This window comes from Oenanthe melanoleuca, chromosome 14 (assembly GCF_029582105.1).
Source record: "Oenanthe melanoleuca isolate GR-GAL-2019-014 chromosome 14, OMel1.0, whole genome shotgun sequence".
Classification (NCBI taxonomy): Eukaryota; Metazoa; Chordata; class Aves; order Passeriformes; family Muscicapidae; genus Oenanthe; species Oenanthe melanoleuca.
Window position 1 is genome coordinate 2,585,974 of NC_079348.1, and position 16,846 is coordinate 2,602,819.

At 42.5% G+C, this 16,846-nt stretch overlaps 1 protein-coding gene across 1 annotated transcript; it reads left to right on the forward strand.

Moving 5' to 3' along the window:
• The first annotated feature begins 2,300 nt into the window (after positions 1 to 2,300).
• Positions 2,301 to 16,388, forward strand: RAC1 (Rac family small GTPase 1). Its single transcript, XM_056502967.1, has 6 exons — positions 2,301 to 2,722; positions 8,878 to 8,949; positions 9,913 to 10,030; positions 13,765 to 13,827; positions 14,531 to 14,690; positions 14,850 to 16,388. Exons 1-6 carry the CDS (start codon positions 2,688 to 2,690, stop codon positions 14,978 to 14,980), a joined length of 579 nt encoding a protein of 192 aa, XP_056358942.1. The 5' UTR covers positions 2,301 to 2,687; the 3' UTR covers positions 14,981 to 16,388.
• The last annotated feature ends 458 nt before the right edge of the window (positions 16,389 to 16,846 follow it).

The following is a 16,846-nucleotide window of genomic DNA, read 5'->3' on the forward strand; positions in this document are numbered from 1 at the left end:
GGAATAATATTAAGACTGATCTAAGCCTCAGCTGTATGATTCATGGTTTTATCAGAGGTATGGAAAGATTTATAATGTGTTATTGTCACTGCCACTCGTTATTTACTTCCATCCTACTCCTCTGAGGTGCATTTGTAACTATTCTGTATACAACTCAGCACTGCAGTCATATGTATCAAACTGAGAATTCTAATAAGTTGTCTGTTGTTAACTTCTCACTCCTTTGCCTGTAAGCTTATTTTGTTAAACTAATGTTTCAAAGTATTCCGTATTGCTCTCTCTTCTCATTCTCAGGGGAAAATCCATACCTGCAAAGTGTTGAGTATTTGTAGCATGATGCGAGTTATCTTTTTCTCTTTAAAAACAAACACACTGCATCTAGGTAAACCAAATAGATGCAAAATAAAATAAAATGTAGCTGAACTATAATAATATTTCACAATAGAATATAACATCATATATTTTAAGGAGAATACACACAATTGTCTGCCAGGGCAAATAAAGCTACTGTAAGAGAAATATCAGGTATGATTTCAAATGCAAAATCTTAAAAAATTCCAAATGGCCTTTTTTATAACATTTGAGGAAATAAATATTCACAAATGTGTGGAGGACAATTGTCTAAATATGTTGCCATTATTATAATCTACCCAACCTGTAATATTGTTTTTAATGACTAACAGTAAATATTCATCTAGGCATTTTCTAATGTTGTCAATTATTTACCAAATTCAGTATAAAATTGTCAGTTTAAAACCTATTTAAACCATGCCCTGTGGTTTAACTTAAGTATTTTTGAGAGCACAAAATAATTGATCCCAAAACAATAGGGTGGATGAGCACTGAAAAGAACATATGTAAAAAGATAATGCTTCTCTCATGACAGGATCATAAAACAATTTGTGCTAAAGTGTTTTGTCTCTTACAGCCTTCATCCTTGTCTTTATGTGCTATTTTGTAATTATATTGTAAATGCTGTTGTACCTCTTTTTCATAGAAAAAGCTCTAATCATCCCTCTGTTATACACTGGATAAAAAAAGAAACAGTGAAGGAAGAGACAGGTGGTGGAAAATGAGAAGCAGTTTTACATGTCCCTCGAATCTCCCCATGTGGTGGGTCTGACACCAGTTAGACACTGGTGGTGCTGCTGTGTTCCTGTGCAGGATCCCAGAGGCCCAGGGGCTGCTGCAGCAGCCAGGAGCAGCAGGAGCGCAGAGATCCTGCAGGGATCCTGCCCCTCCCTCGGTCCTGCCCACACCTCCGCTCGCTGCGCTCCTGCTGGGCACAGAGCCGGTGCCAGCTCAATGGCAGCGCCAAAGGCTTGGCTTTAAAGATATTTAGCTTAAGTGACAACCCATTCCAGCTTCCATCTGTGTGAGGGAACACGGACATACAAGTGTTGCAAAAGTAGCCTTTCGGTTCACAGTGACAGGATTTCCTCTCTGATGGGAAATATCTGAGAATTATCTCTGCTTAATGAAAGAAAAATGAAAGGAAATGAAACTGTCTTGGAATGCTCTGCTCACTGATGAAGTTGCATTGTGTGGTATCAAAATAATTTAGAAATGTTCTGAAATTAAGAGAAGACCAAATCACTGGAAAACCACCCTCTATGGTGGTTTTGTTCATCCTCACTTTGCAGGATCAGTCTGTGCATGGGTCCCCTCTCCACACTTCCTTTAGGAGCAGATGGCAGTGCAAACAAAGGAACAGTGCTTCTGTGCATCAGCTCAACCAGGACATGCTCTGGCAAGTACAACTATGGCAAGAACTAATTGTAGAAATTAAGACTCTTGGGATCATCAGACCTTCTCTGCTTGACTTCTGATTCACTATTTCATGGAAATAACTGGTTTGCTTGAGGGAAAAAAGAAACCCAAAGCTCTGTGAGGCCTGACAATCTCTGAGTTGTCCCATCTTGAGAAGATTGGATATGTACTGATTTGATCTGATCTGAAACTTGCCAGCACAATTAATGTTACACACAGCTTATCACGAGGAGGGAGGATAGTGTGAAGATCCACGGATGAAGTGAAACAATCTGGCTCTGCAGAGGTGGCACTGTGAGAGATGGTCCCATGGCACATGCCTGGCTGGGGAAAGTGGGCACCTGGCCACAGGAGCAGAGGGGGAACGTTGCGGTGACCCGAGTTACACGTGCTGAGTACGTCTGTGGGGTAAACACAACATTAACATGCTTAAGAGCTGCCAGGAATGAGGTTTCTCTATGACAGGTGCCAGGCGTGATAGACGGGACACATGGTGGTGTCAACGGCAGCTCTGTGTTCAAGAGCGACTCGTTAAGACGCGACAGGGCTGCTGTGGGACGATGCCCAGCCCCTTGTCCCTGACCGGGCTGCGGGCTTTTGCCAGCAGTGCCAGCGCCGCCATCCCCGCTCGGAACGGCTCCGCCTGAACACAGCACACACGGATCAAGGGCCGGGGCTGTGCTACTGACCCCGTGCAGGAGCGGGGCCCCGGCCCTGCGCCCGCTCCCGCCCCGAGCCGAGGCACCGCCCGCGACGCGGCCCCGGCGCGGCCCGGCCGGATGTGAGCGCGGCGCCGCTTCCTGCGCCCGCAGTCCGCCCTCTCCCTCCCCGCCTTGGGTGGTGCCGCTGCTTCGTCCCCGCTCCAGGCTCAGGGCGGAGGCGGCCGCCGCTCCCTGCTCCGCTCAGCAGCAGCCCCGATGCAGGCCATCAAGTGTGTGGTGGTGGGCGACGGGTAAGTCCGAGGGACCCTGGGCCGGGCCCGGCGCTCCGCCGCTCCGGGGGGATGTCGGGCCGCGGGGCGGGAGCGGCTCCGGGCCCCGCCGCGGGGTGTGGGCGATCCCGGCGCGGGCGCGGCCCGGCCTGAGGGAGCGGGGCTGGCCCGGAGCGGGGCCGGGGCCGGGCCGAGGCGGGCGGCCGGGGCCAGGGGCGAGTGGGTGGGTGGCGGCCGCGGCTTCCTGCTGCTGGTGCTGCCGGACGGGGCGGGGAGCGCGGGCACGGCGGGCCCGGAGCGGGGTGTGCGGGGGTCGGCAGCCGTGCGCCTCCCCAGCCGAGCCCCCATCGCCGCGGGGCTGCTGCTGCGGGGCCGGGGCCGGGCTGGGACCGAGCGTTCCGCCTTGGTGCGGGCAGAAGCGGCCGCCTCAATGGACGGGGTGTGCTGGGCTGTCCGGGCCGCTCCCTGCACTGCCACTGCTTGCTGCTGTTCTTGCATCACCGGAGTCGTCCAAACGTGTTAAAATATTTGCTGCTGTTTTAATTATATGAGAAAATTAATACTGATTTAAATACTTTTTGTGAAAGTAACAAACTTACTGCCTTTTAAGAGATTGATTTTTGACGTCTGACTTTTGCAGTAAAACTGAGTGAAATATACTTAACTCCATGCAGATCATAAATGCTTTTGGGCAGAAACTGGTTTTTTGGCCGCAGACAACTGGTCTTGTAAGGCTCCTGTCTAAAGGAGACAGATAGGCCCTTGAAATACAAATAGTTAATGATATACTTGTCTGTGAAGAGCTCTTACACCTACAGTATCTTAATATGGTCTAACCTATATGTGAAACAAGTTGGGAATGCTGTTTAGAATTGAGTTAACCCATAAGTTTAGCAGTTGGATTTCAGTGTGAGGAGTGCTGGAATTGAGAAAAGAGTTTGTGTGTTTGGTATTTTTGAATATTCTCCATGATACTGTTCCCCTCAGCCCAGAGGGATTCTCTCTCTTACTCGATGTCAGAGCTCAGGGGAACATCACGGGCCAGCTGGAAAACAAGACTTGTCTTATGCAGTTTGAGTTTTTTTTGGTTTTTTTGTTTTTTTTTTCCTTTAGGAGAAACAAAAATCCCAGTGTAGACTGAGCATAATTGGTATCACAGCAAACTTCTGTAGATGACAGAGGAGTGAAGTGTAGCTAAATGGACTCACCACAGTGGTCTGTAATTTAACATGGTGCCTTAATTTTCAAGTTATTTGGTGGGAAGGAGTTGGTTTGTTGATTTGTTTTTAATGATGTAGAATTCCTTAAAAAGGCAGCTAAATATGGCTGAAAGATGAACCTTACATTGTGCCAAATTTGTTTTGACTTGCTGTGTAAGATTTGGAGTAATATGAACATGAAAGTGGTATCTCAATAAATCATTGTCATAGTAGTGTAATTCTTTGATACCAGATAGGATAACTGCGGACTGCTCTTTTGGTTATATTAAATTTAAACCAAACAAAATTGCTTTTTTAATATATATATATATATTTTTTTTTTTTTTTTTAAATTTTTTTTTAAATTATCTGAACTCTGTATTTACAGTGCTGTAAATAAATGTGATGCATCATGTTTGGGTGGGGATAAGGCTCAGTCTACTTCCTCCTCTAGAAGTGAGAACTCAGCACAAACCAGCTGTATAATGTTCAGTAACACATTCAACAGAACAGTTCTTTGGGTCATTTGCTTTGTAAACCATCCCTCTTCCTAGCATTTTTGTTTTTCTTTGTCTTGGAAATGTAGGTGGTGTAGTTCTACCTGACTTTTCTACATATGTGTGAACAAAATACAGTAGTTTAATTTATTTTCCTTCCTCTTCAGTTAGAAGCAAATTTTTCTTAAGGTTCTTTTCAGATACTGTTGCTCATTTTTGGTAGCTTTGTATGAGAATGCTCTGTTCACTGTTTTGTTAAAATGTATTTAACTATTTGTGTTCCTTTGTGCTATTGATCCTTCAAGAGCTCCAGCATTGCAGGTATTCTAGGAAATGTCGTGTTTGGCTTAGATAAGGCCAAAGTTTTAGTGTTCCTGTAAAACAATGCAGGTTAAAGATTTGCTTATGTAATATAAAACTTGGGTATTGTTTTATGTACCCTCAACAAAGATCTGCTAGGAACAAAAATAAACAAAGCTTTAGAAGTACCTGTGGTTATTTTTAAAATTTGTTAATGAGGAGGCTGTTTCTCATATGTAACTCACGTTTTGTCTTTAGAGTTTTCATTACTGGATGTTTAGACAACTAGACTAGAAAAGTGTGGCATGTGTGCTAGTTTGGGCTATTGTATTTTCCTCTGGTTTTTTTTTTTTTGTTTTTTTTTTTTGTTTTTTTTTGGTTTTTTTTGTTTTTTTTTTATTTCGCTGTGGGGATTGTTTGGGGGAAAATAAATGACAACTGTTGCTTTGAGCTGTCATGACAGAGAGCAGGAGGAATGTGCAGGACAGATGAAGAGCAGCCGCTGGAGTAACTGCAGGAATTGCTGTTGATTGACACTTGAGAACAAGCATTGGTGGAAGTTATTTTTAGCAGCTTTTGTTTTCACTCCAGAAAGGCAGCTGCTAAGTGGTACAAAATCTCCAGTGATGTTGTGTAAGGCCAGAAGAAGTTCTGTGTTTTGGAGAAATTACCAATTATTAGATGCCACAGAAGTTGTTGCACTTCATGCTCTTTTGTAGGCATCTTTTAATTGTGGCAATACTGTAAGAGCAGTAATTTAGGAATCCTTGTTTGAAATTTTTTTTTTATCTGAGGCCTTGTCTGCTAAAGCTGTGCTTTTTTTTTGTGTGTATTTGCTTTGATGACTGGGAGAAGGGGAGGGCATGTGTAGGGGGATTGGCTTTTTACTGAGGGTAGTGCAGTGTTCATGTGAGACTCTGAGCACCTCGGGTCCCTCCCGTGCCGTCTGGAGAAAGTGCAGTGACGTGAAGTTTGGTAACTTGTGTTACTAAAAAAGTGATTTAAAAAGTAATTGTTTTATAAGTACTGAAGAGCATATTTGGGAGAGGGTGTGGCACAGTGAGTAATAGAGTTTATCTGAGAGCCTCATGTAGCTAAACCTCCTGTAGCAGCAGCACTGAACTCTTGATCTGAGGGTGGTACTAGGGAAATCTCAGTTACTCCAATGTCTCACCAAAGACCTGGGCTGTTGGGCATCATGTCTGCCAGAGAGTTTGCTCATGTGCATCAGAGAAAGAAAGAAATGGCTCAAGCAAAGCCTTTTGTGAGGGTTACCACCTGTTTGCAGGTAAAAAATGGCTCCAAGGAGCTCTACTGTGGGGAAATTTCATAAAACTTGTTAGCATAACTAAAGAGAAGATATGTTTTGTGTTTAGGAATCAATACATATGTGGTTATATAAATACATTGATTCCTGCGTGCTACTTGGAATCAAAAAGGGACTCAGTGCTGTCTTTTGTTAAGGTAGTTTTGTTAAGCATTTAAAGCTGGATTTCTGTAGGCCATGTTTTTAATGACAGTCAAATGTTGCTAGCTTTATTTATGTAATAGTGGGTGGACAGAGCTGTGATTAAGTAGTTGCTAGAAATCTTATGACTAATCTTGGTGTTATTTTAGATTCTTAGTCTCAGCCTTTATGTACAAGGATTTAAACTTTGCCAAGCAGTTGGAATTCTCTTTAGGGGAGTTGCTATATTACAGAAATTAGTAGTCTAAAAAGTTGATAAAGCACTTAGAGGATGTACTTTATAAAGGTAGGCATTAGTGTTTATTTTTAAGACTGGTGACCATGATGATCTGGTTTGTGTGGCAGTGAGCCAAAAGGCAAGGAAAGCAGGAAACCTGGATGGAGTAAGTCTGAAATGGGGTTGTTGAACGTGTTTTCTCTTGTTTAAATGACTCTGGCTGATTGGTGCTGCAGAAACACACTACAGGCACTTCTAAACTTGGAATGAATTCTCTCACCACCTTCCTGTGCTATTTTGATTAGCCAGAGCAGACCTGGGAGTTTCAGTGCAAGGTGGGCAGAGGAGCCTGGATTCATAGAACAGTTCTCGATCCACTGCTGAAAGTGTTGAGTTCAACTTTAATTTTGTGGAAGCTCAAATTACCTGTAATGATTTTAATGGAAGCTGAAGAGTCAGCCCAGACAGGTTCCAGAACGTGTCTGTGTGCCTCGAGAGATTTCCCAAAGCATTTGGCTGTTGCTCTGCCTGGGATCCTGAAGGTTTTCCCACCTGTCCTTTGTGAGCTGGCCCTGCACAGCCGGCTGTGTGGTGATGTGAGAGCAACTCAGCAGCACATCCAAACTGATCTAACTCATCAGCAGGCAGCTAAAATAGCAAGTTGTCCTTATGGGGGAGGAATAACTTTCCTTAACTCCTTGTTCTGGCTTGTTAGAATGCTAGTTCAGGATCTAAGATGGGATCTCCTCTTTTGACAGCTGTTGAACAGGTATCTGTGTGGTGAACTACTCCTTGATTGTTTCCCACACAAGTTTTTTTTAAGGGTAAATCCATCTACTTTTGAGCACAAGTATGTCTCAGACCTTTTACAACAAGGGAATGTTCAGAGATTGTCCTTAATGGGAACAGAATTAAATGCCTCCTTTCATGATGCTATTATAGCTTGGTAAAAAGAGTGTGTGCTGAAAGGAAAAATCCCTCAGACTATGTGAGGCTGGTGTCTTAGAAGCAGGTGTGAAAAGCAGGGTGGAAAACTGCATGGTATGATCAGGGTTGCAGCAGATAGGGTGTTATGCCAGGTATTGGCTCAGAAATGTAAAGCAAATTACAGTTAAAATGATATGGGGGACAAAATCCCAGATAATTTTGCACACTGAAGCATCTCTTCCATAGCTCAAGTGTTTCAGGTGCTTTCAGAAGCTGCTGTCAAATACCTTCTTGGGCTAATGCAGAGAGGAACTGCTTAAAGTTGAATGGAGGTACTTTAGTTCGAGATTGAGCTGTGACTTAGGGATATGACACAGCTTAAATTCACTTGTGAAAGATTTAGTTCAGGAGGCTCGTGAGTCAAACCTCACACTAATGGCACGATCATACTTGTAGGTGCAGCAGGATTTCAAAGTTGCTGCTGACTGGCTTTGAGCAAATCGCTGTAGTGATAAAACATCTGCAAGACAATGCAGTTTGCCCTGCCTGGGAGCAGGAGGGGGTCGGGCTGTGGGGCTGTCTGGCAGCGTCCTTGGAGGAGCCAGCGCACCCCTGGAATCTCTCACACTCTAAGGATTATGCACTGCAAGTGGGAAGCCTGCAAGGGAACCAGGCTGCAGTGTCACGAACACTCTTTGCAGAGGCTATTTTAAGAAAGAAATAAGGCCCAATCTCAAGTTTTCCAACACTTAATTGAAACTGTAACAAAAATTGAATGCTGTCCTTAATCATATGTTTGACTCCAGATAAGATGTGGGGAGGAGGGTGGAGAAGGGAACGAGCTGGCTGCCAGAGTTTTGAAGGGATCCTGGAACAAAGCCTTGTCCTGCCCTCATTTGAGGCTCCTGTGAATTAGATCAGTAGGAAGAGGTTTGGTGTTCCAAGTTTTCCACTACTGGAATGTAATTTATCTGTAAATCAGTTAATGAAATGTTTGAGTAGTGGGTGCACACATGTGGGGAGTCGCTTTGCAATAGCAGTAAATAATATGAGAGTTATCATTTGTATTCATTCCTTAAATACTCAAAAGTAATGATGTGTTGAGAAATTACACTTTTCAAGCTTTAACTTCACTTATATGCAAGTATACATTTTTCTGGAAAATATAAGAGTTTTGGAATTGTGTAAGGGTGTCTGGAAATTCTTCTCAGGTTTTTTTAATTTCAGCATTGGAAGAAGGCCATCTTTCTGAGTATTCAGTCAGGTGACTAGGGGATGTTAGTAGTCTAATTAATACATATGGATTTGTTGGGGGTTTTTGTGACTAAAAATGAGCAAAATTTGGTAATTTATCACTTCACAAAATGGATGTTTATACTAGGGTTTTTTTTATTGTCAGTAATTTTAAAGCTGCAGTCTGTCAGCTGTTTTCCTGCACAGTAATGACTGGAGATGTTCAGTTGTCCTTGGGTGTCTGGATGTAATTAGTCTTCTTCCTCCTACAAGGTATATTATTTCTCGTTATTCAAGATGAATGTGTTTTACATGTGAACTTTCTCTTTTTGCAGTGCTGTAGGTAAAACATGCCTACTCATCAGTTACACAACCAATGCATTTCCTGGAGAGTATATACCCACGGTGTAAGTACTTATAAAATCCAAAAAACTCATTTCTGTCAGCTTCTCAATGCCTACTGCCATTTCAGATTCCTTACCTGAATTGTTTGAATTGGCTGCAAGCACCCCTCAGGTGTCTGTAAGGAACACTTTGAGCTTTTGCTGCAGCACAGTCACACCAGTGCTTGCTGATGGTCCCTGAGTTTTGGCTCTCTGTACCCTTTGGGCCTGGCAGATTAGGGACTAACATTTGCTAACATTTTACCAGATGTTGTTCTCTTCCAAAATAGTGTGTTTCTGTCTCTAATGTCATTCATAATAAGCTGTCCCAAGGCTGAACAGCTTGTAAAACATTATATCATAGTCAGAAATAGTTGTCTTACATGGCTGGTGATTTTTTGTTTATTTGTTCCTTCCACTTTTTGTGCTACTGCCAATCCTGTGCTAAGCCAGCCACGGCTCTTTAGCTCCTCAGGCGAGACTGTGGAGACTCATTTATTCTGGTGCTTCCCTTTTTCTTTCACATAAGGATTTGTCAGTATCAGTATTAGTGCAGTTCTCTTTTCTAGGGCCTGCTGAGGGTGTTTTATACATATGCAGCTTCTTTGCCCTTTTTAGAGATGTCTCTCTATTTTCATCTGGTTATGGTGCTCTCTGAAGTATTGATGAGCTTTTCAGACAACAAAATACATTCTAGTGAGGTTTGCAGATGAGTTTTGTTACCTGTCCAAGGCCTTGTTGCCTTAGTTACTGTTGTTTCCTTTTTTTTGGTCTTAAATTCGAGTCTGTTGTGTATAATTTTTTATTCCATTACCCAATATCATGCTTGTTAGGGGAAGAACAACTTTGCTGTCTCTGGGGAGCTGGTGGATGCAATGAAAATATTCCCTTCCCCAGTTTTCCCAGTTTTTCGCTCTGTGAGGGAAAAATCCTCAAGTGCCTTATTTTACTGCAAGCTAATGCAGTTAACTCTCTCTTTATTTTTAGTTTTGACAACTACTCTGCCAATGTAATGGTTGATGGAAAACCGGTCAACCTGGGTTTGTGGGACACAGCTGGTCAAGAGGACTATGACAGACTACGTCCACTCTCCTACCCACAAACAGTAAGAGCTGCAGGGTGACACCAGGAGCAGTCTCTACAGCTTTGTCTAACATTAGCATTCTTCCTTTTCAACATATGGCCAACATTGTCACACCTGGAGCTGCATTTATTAGTAACAGTGACCTCTTTCATTTCATGTGCTGTAGCTGTAATTTATAATCTCTGGGGTGTGTGCAGTTGTAAAAAAGTTAAAATTTGCATGCCCTGTGTATTTGTGTGCACAAATACACTTGTGTTTGTACTTGCTGGGTTTTGTGTAGTTGGAGCCTCAGAATTGTCTAGAATGCTTGATTTAAAATTAAAAAAAACACTCCAAAACTATCTCAGAGTATCTTGGTGAATAGTCCCATCAGCTAGTCCATTTATTTTAATGTTAGCATGCCTGCCAAAGGCAGAGTTTGTTTTTGGTTTTAGGCGATGTTTGGCTGCAACCTGACACTGTCACTGCTAAGCACTTGATATTGTTTAGTCTATGTGAAGATGTTCTACATGTGAAAGAGGCAGCACTGAATGAAGAGATTATTGATATTGACAGAGGCTGTGGTGTCCCAGCTTTCCAATGTAGTTGAGCCCGTGGTTATTTTATTGCTTGCTGTAGTTTGTGCTGTGACATCAATACAAATGTGCTTGTCTTCTCCGTGTGCACCTGGTAAAGTCCTGCCTGCATCCTGCATCTTTCCATGTTCAAGGAAAACACTGAAGTGATCTACTCTCTTCTTTCTAGTGTGACTTCAGCTATAGTTAATCTTTGTAGAGGTGTTTTGTAATCTGTTTAGAGCAATGGCTCTTACCTGATGGAGCTGTGCTATGAGTAAAGAAACAGTAATTTGCAGGAGTTTTTTGGCACTGAATACTTTTGCTGTTGACTGTCAAATATGTTAAAATGCTAATAATGAAAAATGCAAAATTGTTTCACTCTACAGCATAACTGCTCTCTTGAATAATGTGAATCTTATTTAAGGAATTCTATTGCTATTTTCAGTAATCTGTCCTTTATTCACAATTTTCCTTAATTCACTGGTCACTAACTTACAGTCATTAGGCTTCCCCATCAGTTATGATACACAAGATTGATATGAATTTACCAGTTGTGGGCAACTGTAGTTGAAATCTCAGAAATACCTGTATATTTTAGAATGAGAGACAATTGAAAGCTGTTTTTCTCTAAGACTTAGATATTTATAGGATACTTCAAAGTTCAGTTTCGCTTAACATCATAAAAGTAAAAATATTTTCAAAAAAGTAGAGGAAGGTATGATGGAAGATCTCTAGTAGGGACAGAGTGTCTGTGACAAAGGGACAGAATGCACATGCATGTCTTCAGCCTGCTAAAATTGTGGCTTTCTGGTAGACTGCAAAATAATTCCATTGTCTGTGCAAGGATGTATGACTGTGCAGTACAGGTTTGGAGTACTTTCAGTCATTTGGATTGCTTTTTTGCAGCAGTAAATGAAACAGGGTGGTAAATCTTGAAGTGAAGAATTCTTCAGATTTCAGATTCATCACCCCCACAAAACTAACAAAAAGCACAGAGGAAGAGAACAGTGGTGCTGACGAAACCTGACTTTTTTTAGGATCTGTGTTCAGCCTCCCTTTTCCTTCACTTGCTATTTAAAACTCAGCCCCTGCATGTTCCTGTGGCCCTCCTTTCCCTGTTTGTGCACCTGAAGGATGTTGTGGGCGAGGTGAAAGCAGCAGGTGTTGGTTACTTGGGCAGCGTGTGCTGGGATCAGCCACCCAGCAGTTAACAGCTGGTAACTTCACAGTGAGGGCTTGGCATTAATTTGTAACTCTTTCTCATTCATGTTTTTATTTTATTCCTTAAAATATGCAGGAATTTAATATCTTCCTTAATGCATTTGAAACCTACTACTATTTCCAAATATTTGGGGAAGGAAAAAGTTGGGACAGAAATGGTGGTCAGGTCTGTTTCCTCAGGAGACCAAACCAAAGAGAAGTTGTTAGTTGGGTGCTTTTCAAGAGAGGGTTGATCTTGCAGGTTTCCCCTGACAGTGCAGAACTGGTTTCTGGGGAAGGCTGGTGTCTGCTCTGGGTGCTGTTGGTTGTGCTGAATTACAGGGCAGCGTCTCTCTTAAGAAGAAAATCCTCCTTGAGAATATCTGTGAGCAGAAATTGCTGACTGAAAACATTTCCCTTAAATCTGTTTGAGGAGTAACTTTATCTCCTACTGTTATTAGGTTGGAGGAACCAATGGTAAGAATATATCTTCCAGTCTGACAGATCAACCTATTGCCGTATGTAAAACTTTAAATAAACTTCAGTTCCAAGTTCTGTCATCTTGTCTTGCCTATGATAGTGATAAATTGGCCCCTATTTTTTGAACAAATACTTCTCTTGGAACTATTAAATTGCTAGATCTGAGAACTCTGTTACCAAATTTATATGAGTTGCTAAGATTAAATATTTTCTTGAAAACAAATAGCTTTTCCTACTAGTGTGCAAGACACCTGAGATCTTCCAGTAATTCCTTGTGGTTACACCAAATCTTTTGATCTCTGGAGCTAGTGGAGGACAGAGTCTCCTCAAGTGCAGCCCTTGAGTCCCCACAAACCTGCAGAATTGGAAAACAGAAGTAGTGGCCATAGTATCACGTTATTTGATGTTGTTTCTTTCTTCTTCTGGGACGCTGCTACGGAAACTGGTTGGGGTGATGCATGAACAACTGGGTTGCAAGTGCTTAGCAGTGAGATGTCAGCTGCTGACCTAACAAAATGCCTTGAAATGCAGCACAATCAACTAACACACTGCAATGCCTGATTCTGTAGCACGTTTGGTACCAGAATAAGTACGGATGCAGAGGTAGGTTGGGGAAAGTTGGGCTTGTTCAGGAGACACCTACCAAGTTTTGGGTCATACAGCAAGTTTACATCAGCACAGACAGAGGAAATGAGTGTTCTGAATGCCTGAAGAGCTGGAGCTTGTCATCTATGAAACCTGAATTGTATCCTGTGGTTACTATAAACATGTGATCTGAAGTGTTTTTACCTGCTCTTACTCAGAATCTTTTGCCTTCAGTTGAAAAGAAAGATGTGCAAGATCCCTAAAAATGGCCATTTTTCTTTCTGCTTTTTCATTATTTAGAAAGGAAAGGGAGGAGCTTTGAGATTTTTAATGACCTTTTCAATCCTAATTTGGTTATAGAGAAGTTATAAAATGTTTTTTTTTACTGGCATTCAGTAGGAGTGAAGTTTTATAAAAAGTTCAACAAGCTGCTTGTGATTTGGGTATGGAAACAATAATTGTAGAAATTCTTGTGTGGGGTTTTTTTTTGTTTTTTTTTTTTTTTTTTCATACCGTTGAAATTGGCCTTTGCAATTTAAGGCTACTTTAAAGTTGTGTATTAATTGTTAACACTTCGCAACATCCTGTGCTGATGAGGTCAGTGAAGAAGAAATGACATTTAGAGAAAAAAATCCTTGAAAGGCAGTGGTATTAGTGTCCTAGTTGCTGGCTACTGCAATAGCTGATTATAAATTTGACTGCATTCTATTTGTTATTTGTTTCCCCCTTTCTCTCTGGCTGCTTGCAGCTGCCTGGGAATGGATTTCCCACTGGGAAAGCTGCCTCTGATTGTCATGTGCAATTGTGTAGCTGACCTTGCCTTTTGCAAGTCTGGTAGAGCTGGCAGTGTCATGGAGGCACTGGTGGTATTGGCCTGTTATCACACTCTGCAGTGGTTTCTGTTGGGCTGACCTCTGTCAACTTGTTTTGTAGGATGTCTTCTTAATCTGCTTTTCCCTCGTGAGCCCAGCTTCCTTTGAAAATGTCCGTGCTAAGGTAAGGATGAGCTGGTACCATTTTATTTCTGAATGTTCATCATACTGTTCACTTCACAGCAGAGCTTGGAAAATATTAGGTGCTTTTTTAAATTGTTTTTCCCACGTGCCCCATGAAATGCAGTTTGAAGAAGCAGAAATCCATTTGCCTAACTTGTGAGTCATGGAAGTTCAGGGCACATGACACACTTAAGTGCGAATTGTTCCTTGATGCATTGATAACAGTAATTTAAGTGTTCAGCCAGCAAGGTGCTGAGATCACAAACAGGAGCTTTCCTTTTAGTATAGTTTGAAACAAATGAGTTTTAAAACAAATGCATGTAAAAATTGGGTTGGTAGCACTTGTTCCTTGCATCAGCCATCCTTCTGCATGTGCTCTGTGACTGGGAGTATTCCCTCTCTTGACAACTCATCTGCAGAAGGAGGTGCCTCCATGGGGAAGGTGGGGTCAGGGCTCTTCTGGTGTGTGAGGAAAATACATCCCTTAATGGGCTACATTTTAAAATATATGGAAATAGCTGTTGGCTTCATTAACAGTGATGTGACTTTTCTAATCCTGCCCTGATGGGATCTGGATCGTCCCTCTACCCCGACTGACTGACTGACCAAAAGTGAAGGCCTGGGAGCCTTCAGATGTGCTGTTCCAGGGCCTTCAGGGAGCTCTGCCCCACACAAGAGACACCATTTTGTATTTGTCTTTGCAGTGGTACCCTGAGGTGCGGCACCACTGTCCCAACACCCCCATCATCCTCGTGGGCACCAAACTCGATCTGCGGGATGACAAGGACACGATTGAGAAGCTGAAGGAGAAGAAGCTGACTCCCATCACCTACCCCCAGGGCCTTGCCATGGCAAAAGAGATCGGTATGGCAGCAGCAGGGCTGTTGTGGGCTGGATCTAGGCTGTGTTTGTGGGAGACCTTGTACCTTAATTAAATGGAATGCCTGGCTTTTGTTGTGGGGCCAGCTGGGAGCAGTGCTGCTGGAGCTGTAACCTCTGTAACTGTGTCTCTGCTTCCCCCAGGCGCAGTGAAATATCTCGAATGCTCAGCACTTACGCAGCGAGGCCTCAAGACAGTGTTTGATGAAGCCATCCGAGCAGTGCTGTGCCCCCCTCCTGTAAAGAAGAGGAAGAGAAAATGTCTGCTGCTGTAAACGTTACCCTCCCCCACCCCATCAACCCTGTGCTTTGCTCAAACAATGGAGCATTCACATGCCAATTTTTTCTGTTATAAATTAGTTCTCTTCCATCAATTCTTGAATCAGTTGACAATTTCATGGTTTCATTTAAAGTCTGATTCTTACCTTGCATCCTTCTAAGAGTAAACTGAAAAGACACACCTATGTAAAGCCTTATTTTTAAAATCCTCTTCTTGCTCAACTAAATGTTGCCAAACTATCTGCTGAACTAAGCCGTATTGTTGTGCTACAAACACTAAACTGTTTTTTAAAGATTCTTCTTGAAAATGACTCTAATTTCTGGTAGGAAATGCAAAATCTCTTTCTAGTTTTTCACAGTAAGTAACAGTACCGGGGAATTAGCAGAACACTGCTCTAATGTGTTTTATTCTGAACTGTTTTCCCAGCGCAGCCGTTGCCTGTGGTGCCTCCAGCACCAGCTCTGGCAATGACTGACACCCCTGAGTCACAGTGTAAATGCTTTATCATTGGTAAGGGCTTGGTTGCAATCTAGTTCTTGCTGCTGTGATTGAAAAAAACCTATTCTTACTGAAGTGTATCTAGTCCTTTTGACAGCATTGTATTGTGATGAATAAGTGGAATATTGGGTTGGATCAGGAGATAGTGCCAGACAGTATTTTGACACTGTACAGCTGACTTACACTACACTGCCAGAGTAGCTCAGCATTTTCCCAGAGGTGCAGTGGTGGAGAGAGGTTGGTGTTCATGGGTAAATTCCTTTGAATTTCAAGTAGGGCATTCATGTAGGTACAATTCTGCATCAGTCATTCCCACTTTTATGTAGTAAATGCTTTTCTTGTAGAATCTCTTCTTACTGAGCAATATAACTTGTATTTTAAAACCTTCTGATTGATAGAAGTTAGCTTTTTTTTTTCTTTTTTTTTTTTTTAGAGTAGAATGTTCAAGCATATCCTCATTTTCCTGTTATTTCTGACCCAGTAAGTTATGCTTTCTGAGGAGCTTTTAGTCTATTAACTAGGTGTAAAAATCATGTGAAGCAGCTTTACACATTTTAGTAATTTTTATATTTTAAACCTCTGTAACTGACAAACCTTTCAACCATCACTATCTGCAAGGTCCCCCCACTGTAACATGACTAATGCAGCCAAGTGTTCTTTCTGTCACTCCATGTGCAGCATCGATTGCGTAACAGTAACTTGGGTCTGTGAGGTTCTGTAATTAGTGCTAATGTTCTGTACCTTCCAAACTGGCAGGAATATAATGTTGAACTACACCCTTTCAACCACTAAAGCAAAATTTAAAAATAAAAGTTGCAAAATTGTGAAGTTTTTACATTGATCTTTTGCTAATGCAATTGGCAGTATGTTTTGCATGTATGACTTAATAAATCCTTGAATCACAAGTGTGGTAATGTTTGAGTTTCTGAGTGAGTCTCATTCTTGTGCCACTCTGAGCACACATTTTTGTTCCATGCCAGCAGCCCTGTGTGGCTTCTCAGGGGCAGTGTGCAAAGCCCAGGCTGGCAGTGCTGCTCTGAGAACCCAAACTAAACACAGCACTTGGCAACAGCTCTGCAGAGGCCCTGCTCTCAGGGCAGTTGTTACAGCTCCTGCTGTTGCCTGTGCACTGGTTAAAGCTGCCAACAGTGGGGGGCAGGTTCTCTGTTCCACTCCCCTCTATGCAAACAGAAATGCTTTTCCTCTGAACCGCTCACAGTTTGTGCTTAAATGCCCCAGATTCCAGGCTTTTATTGAAAGCCCTGCTCTGTGTGTTGCCTCCCCTCCTCCAGAGTGGCTGGTGCCCTGGGACCCACAGGCCTGGAAAGCAGCTCGGTCCCTGACTGACTTCTTTGCTCTGACA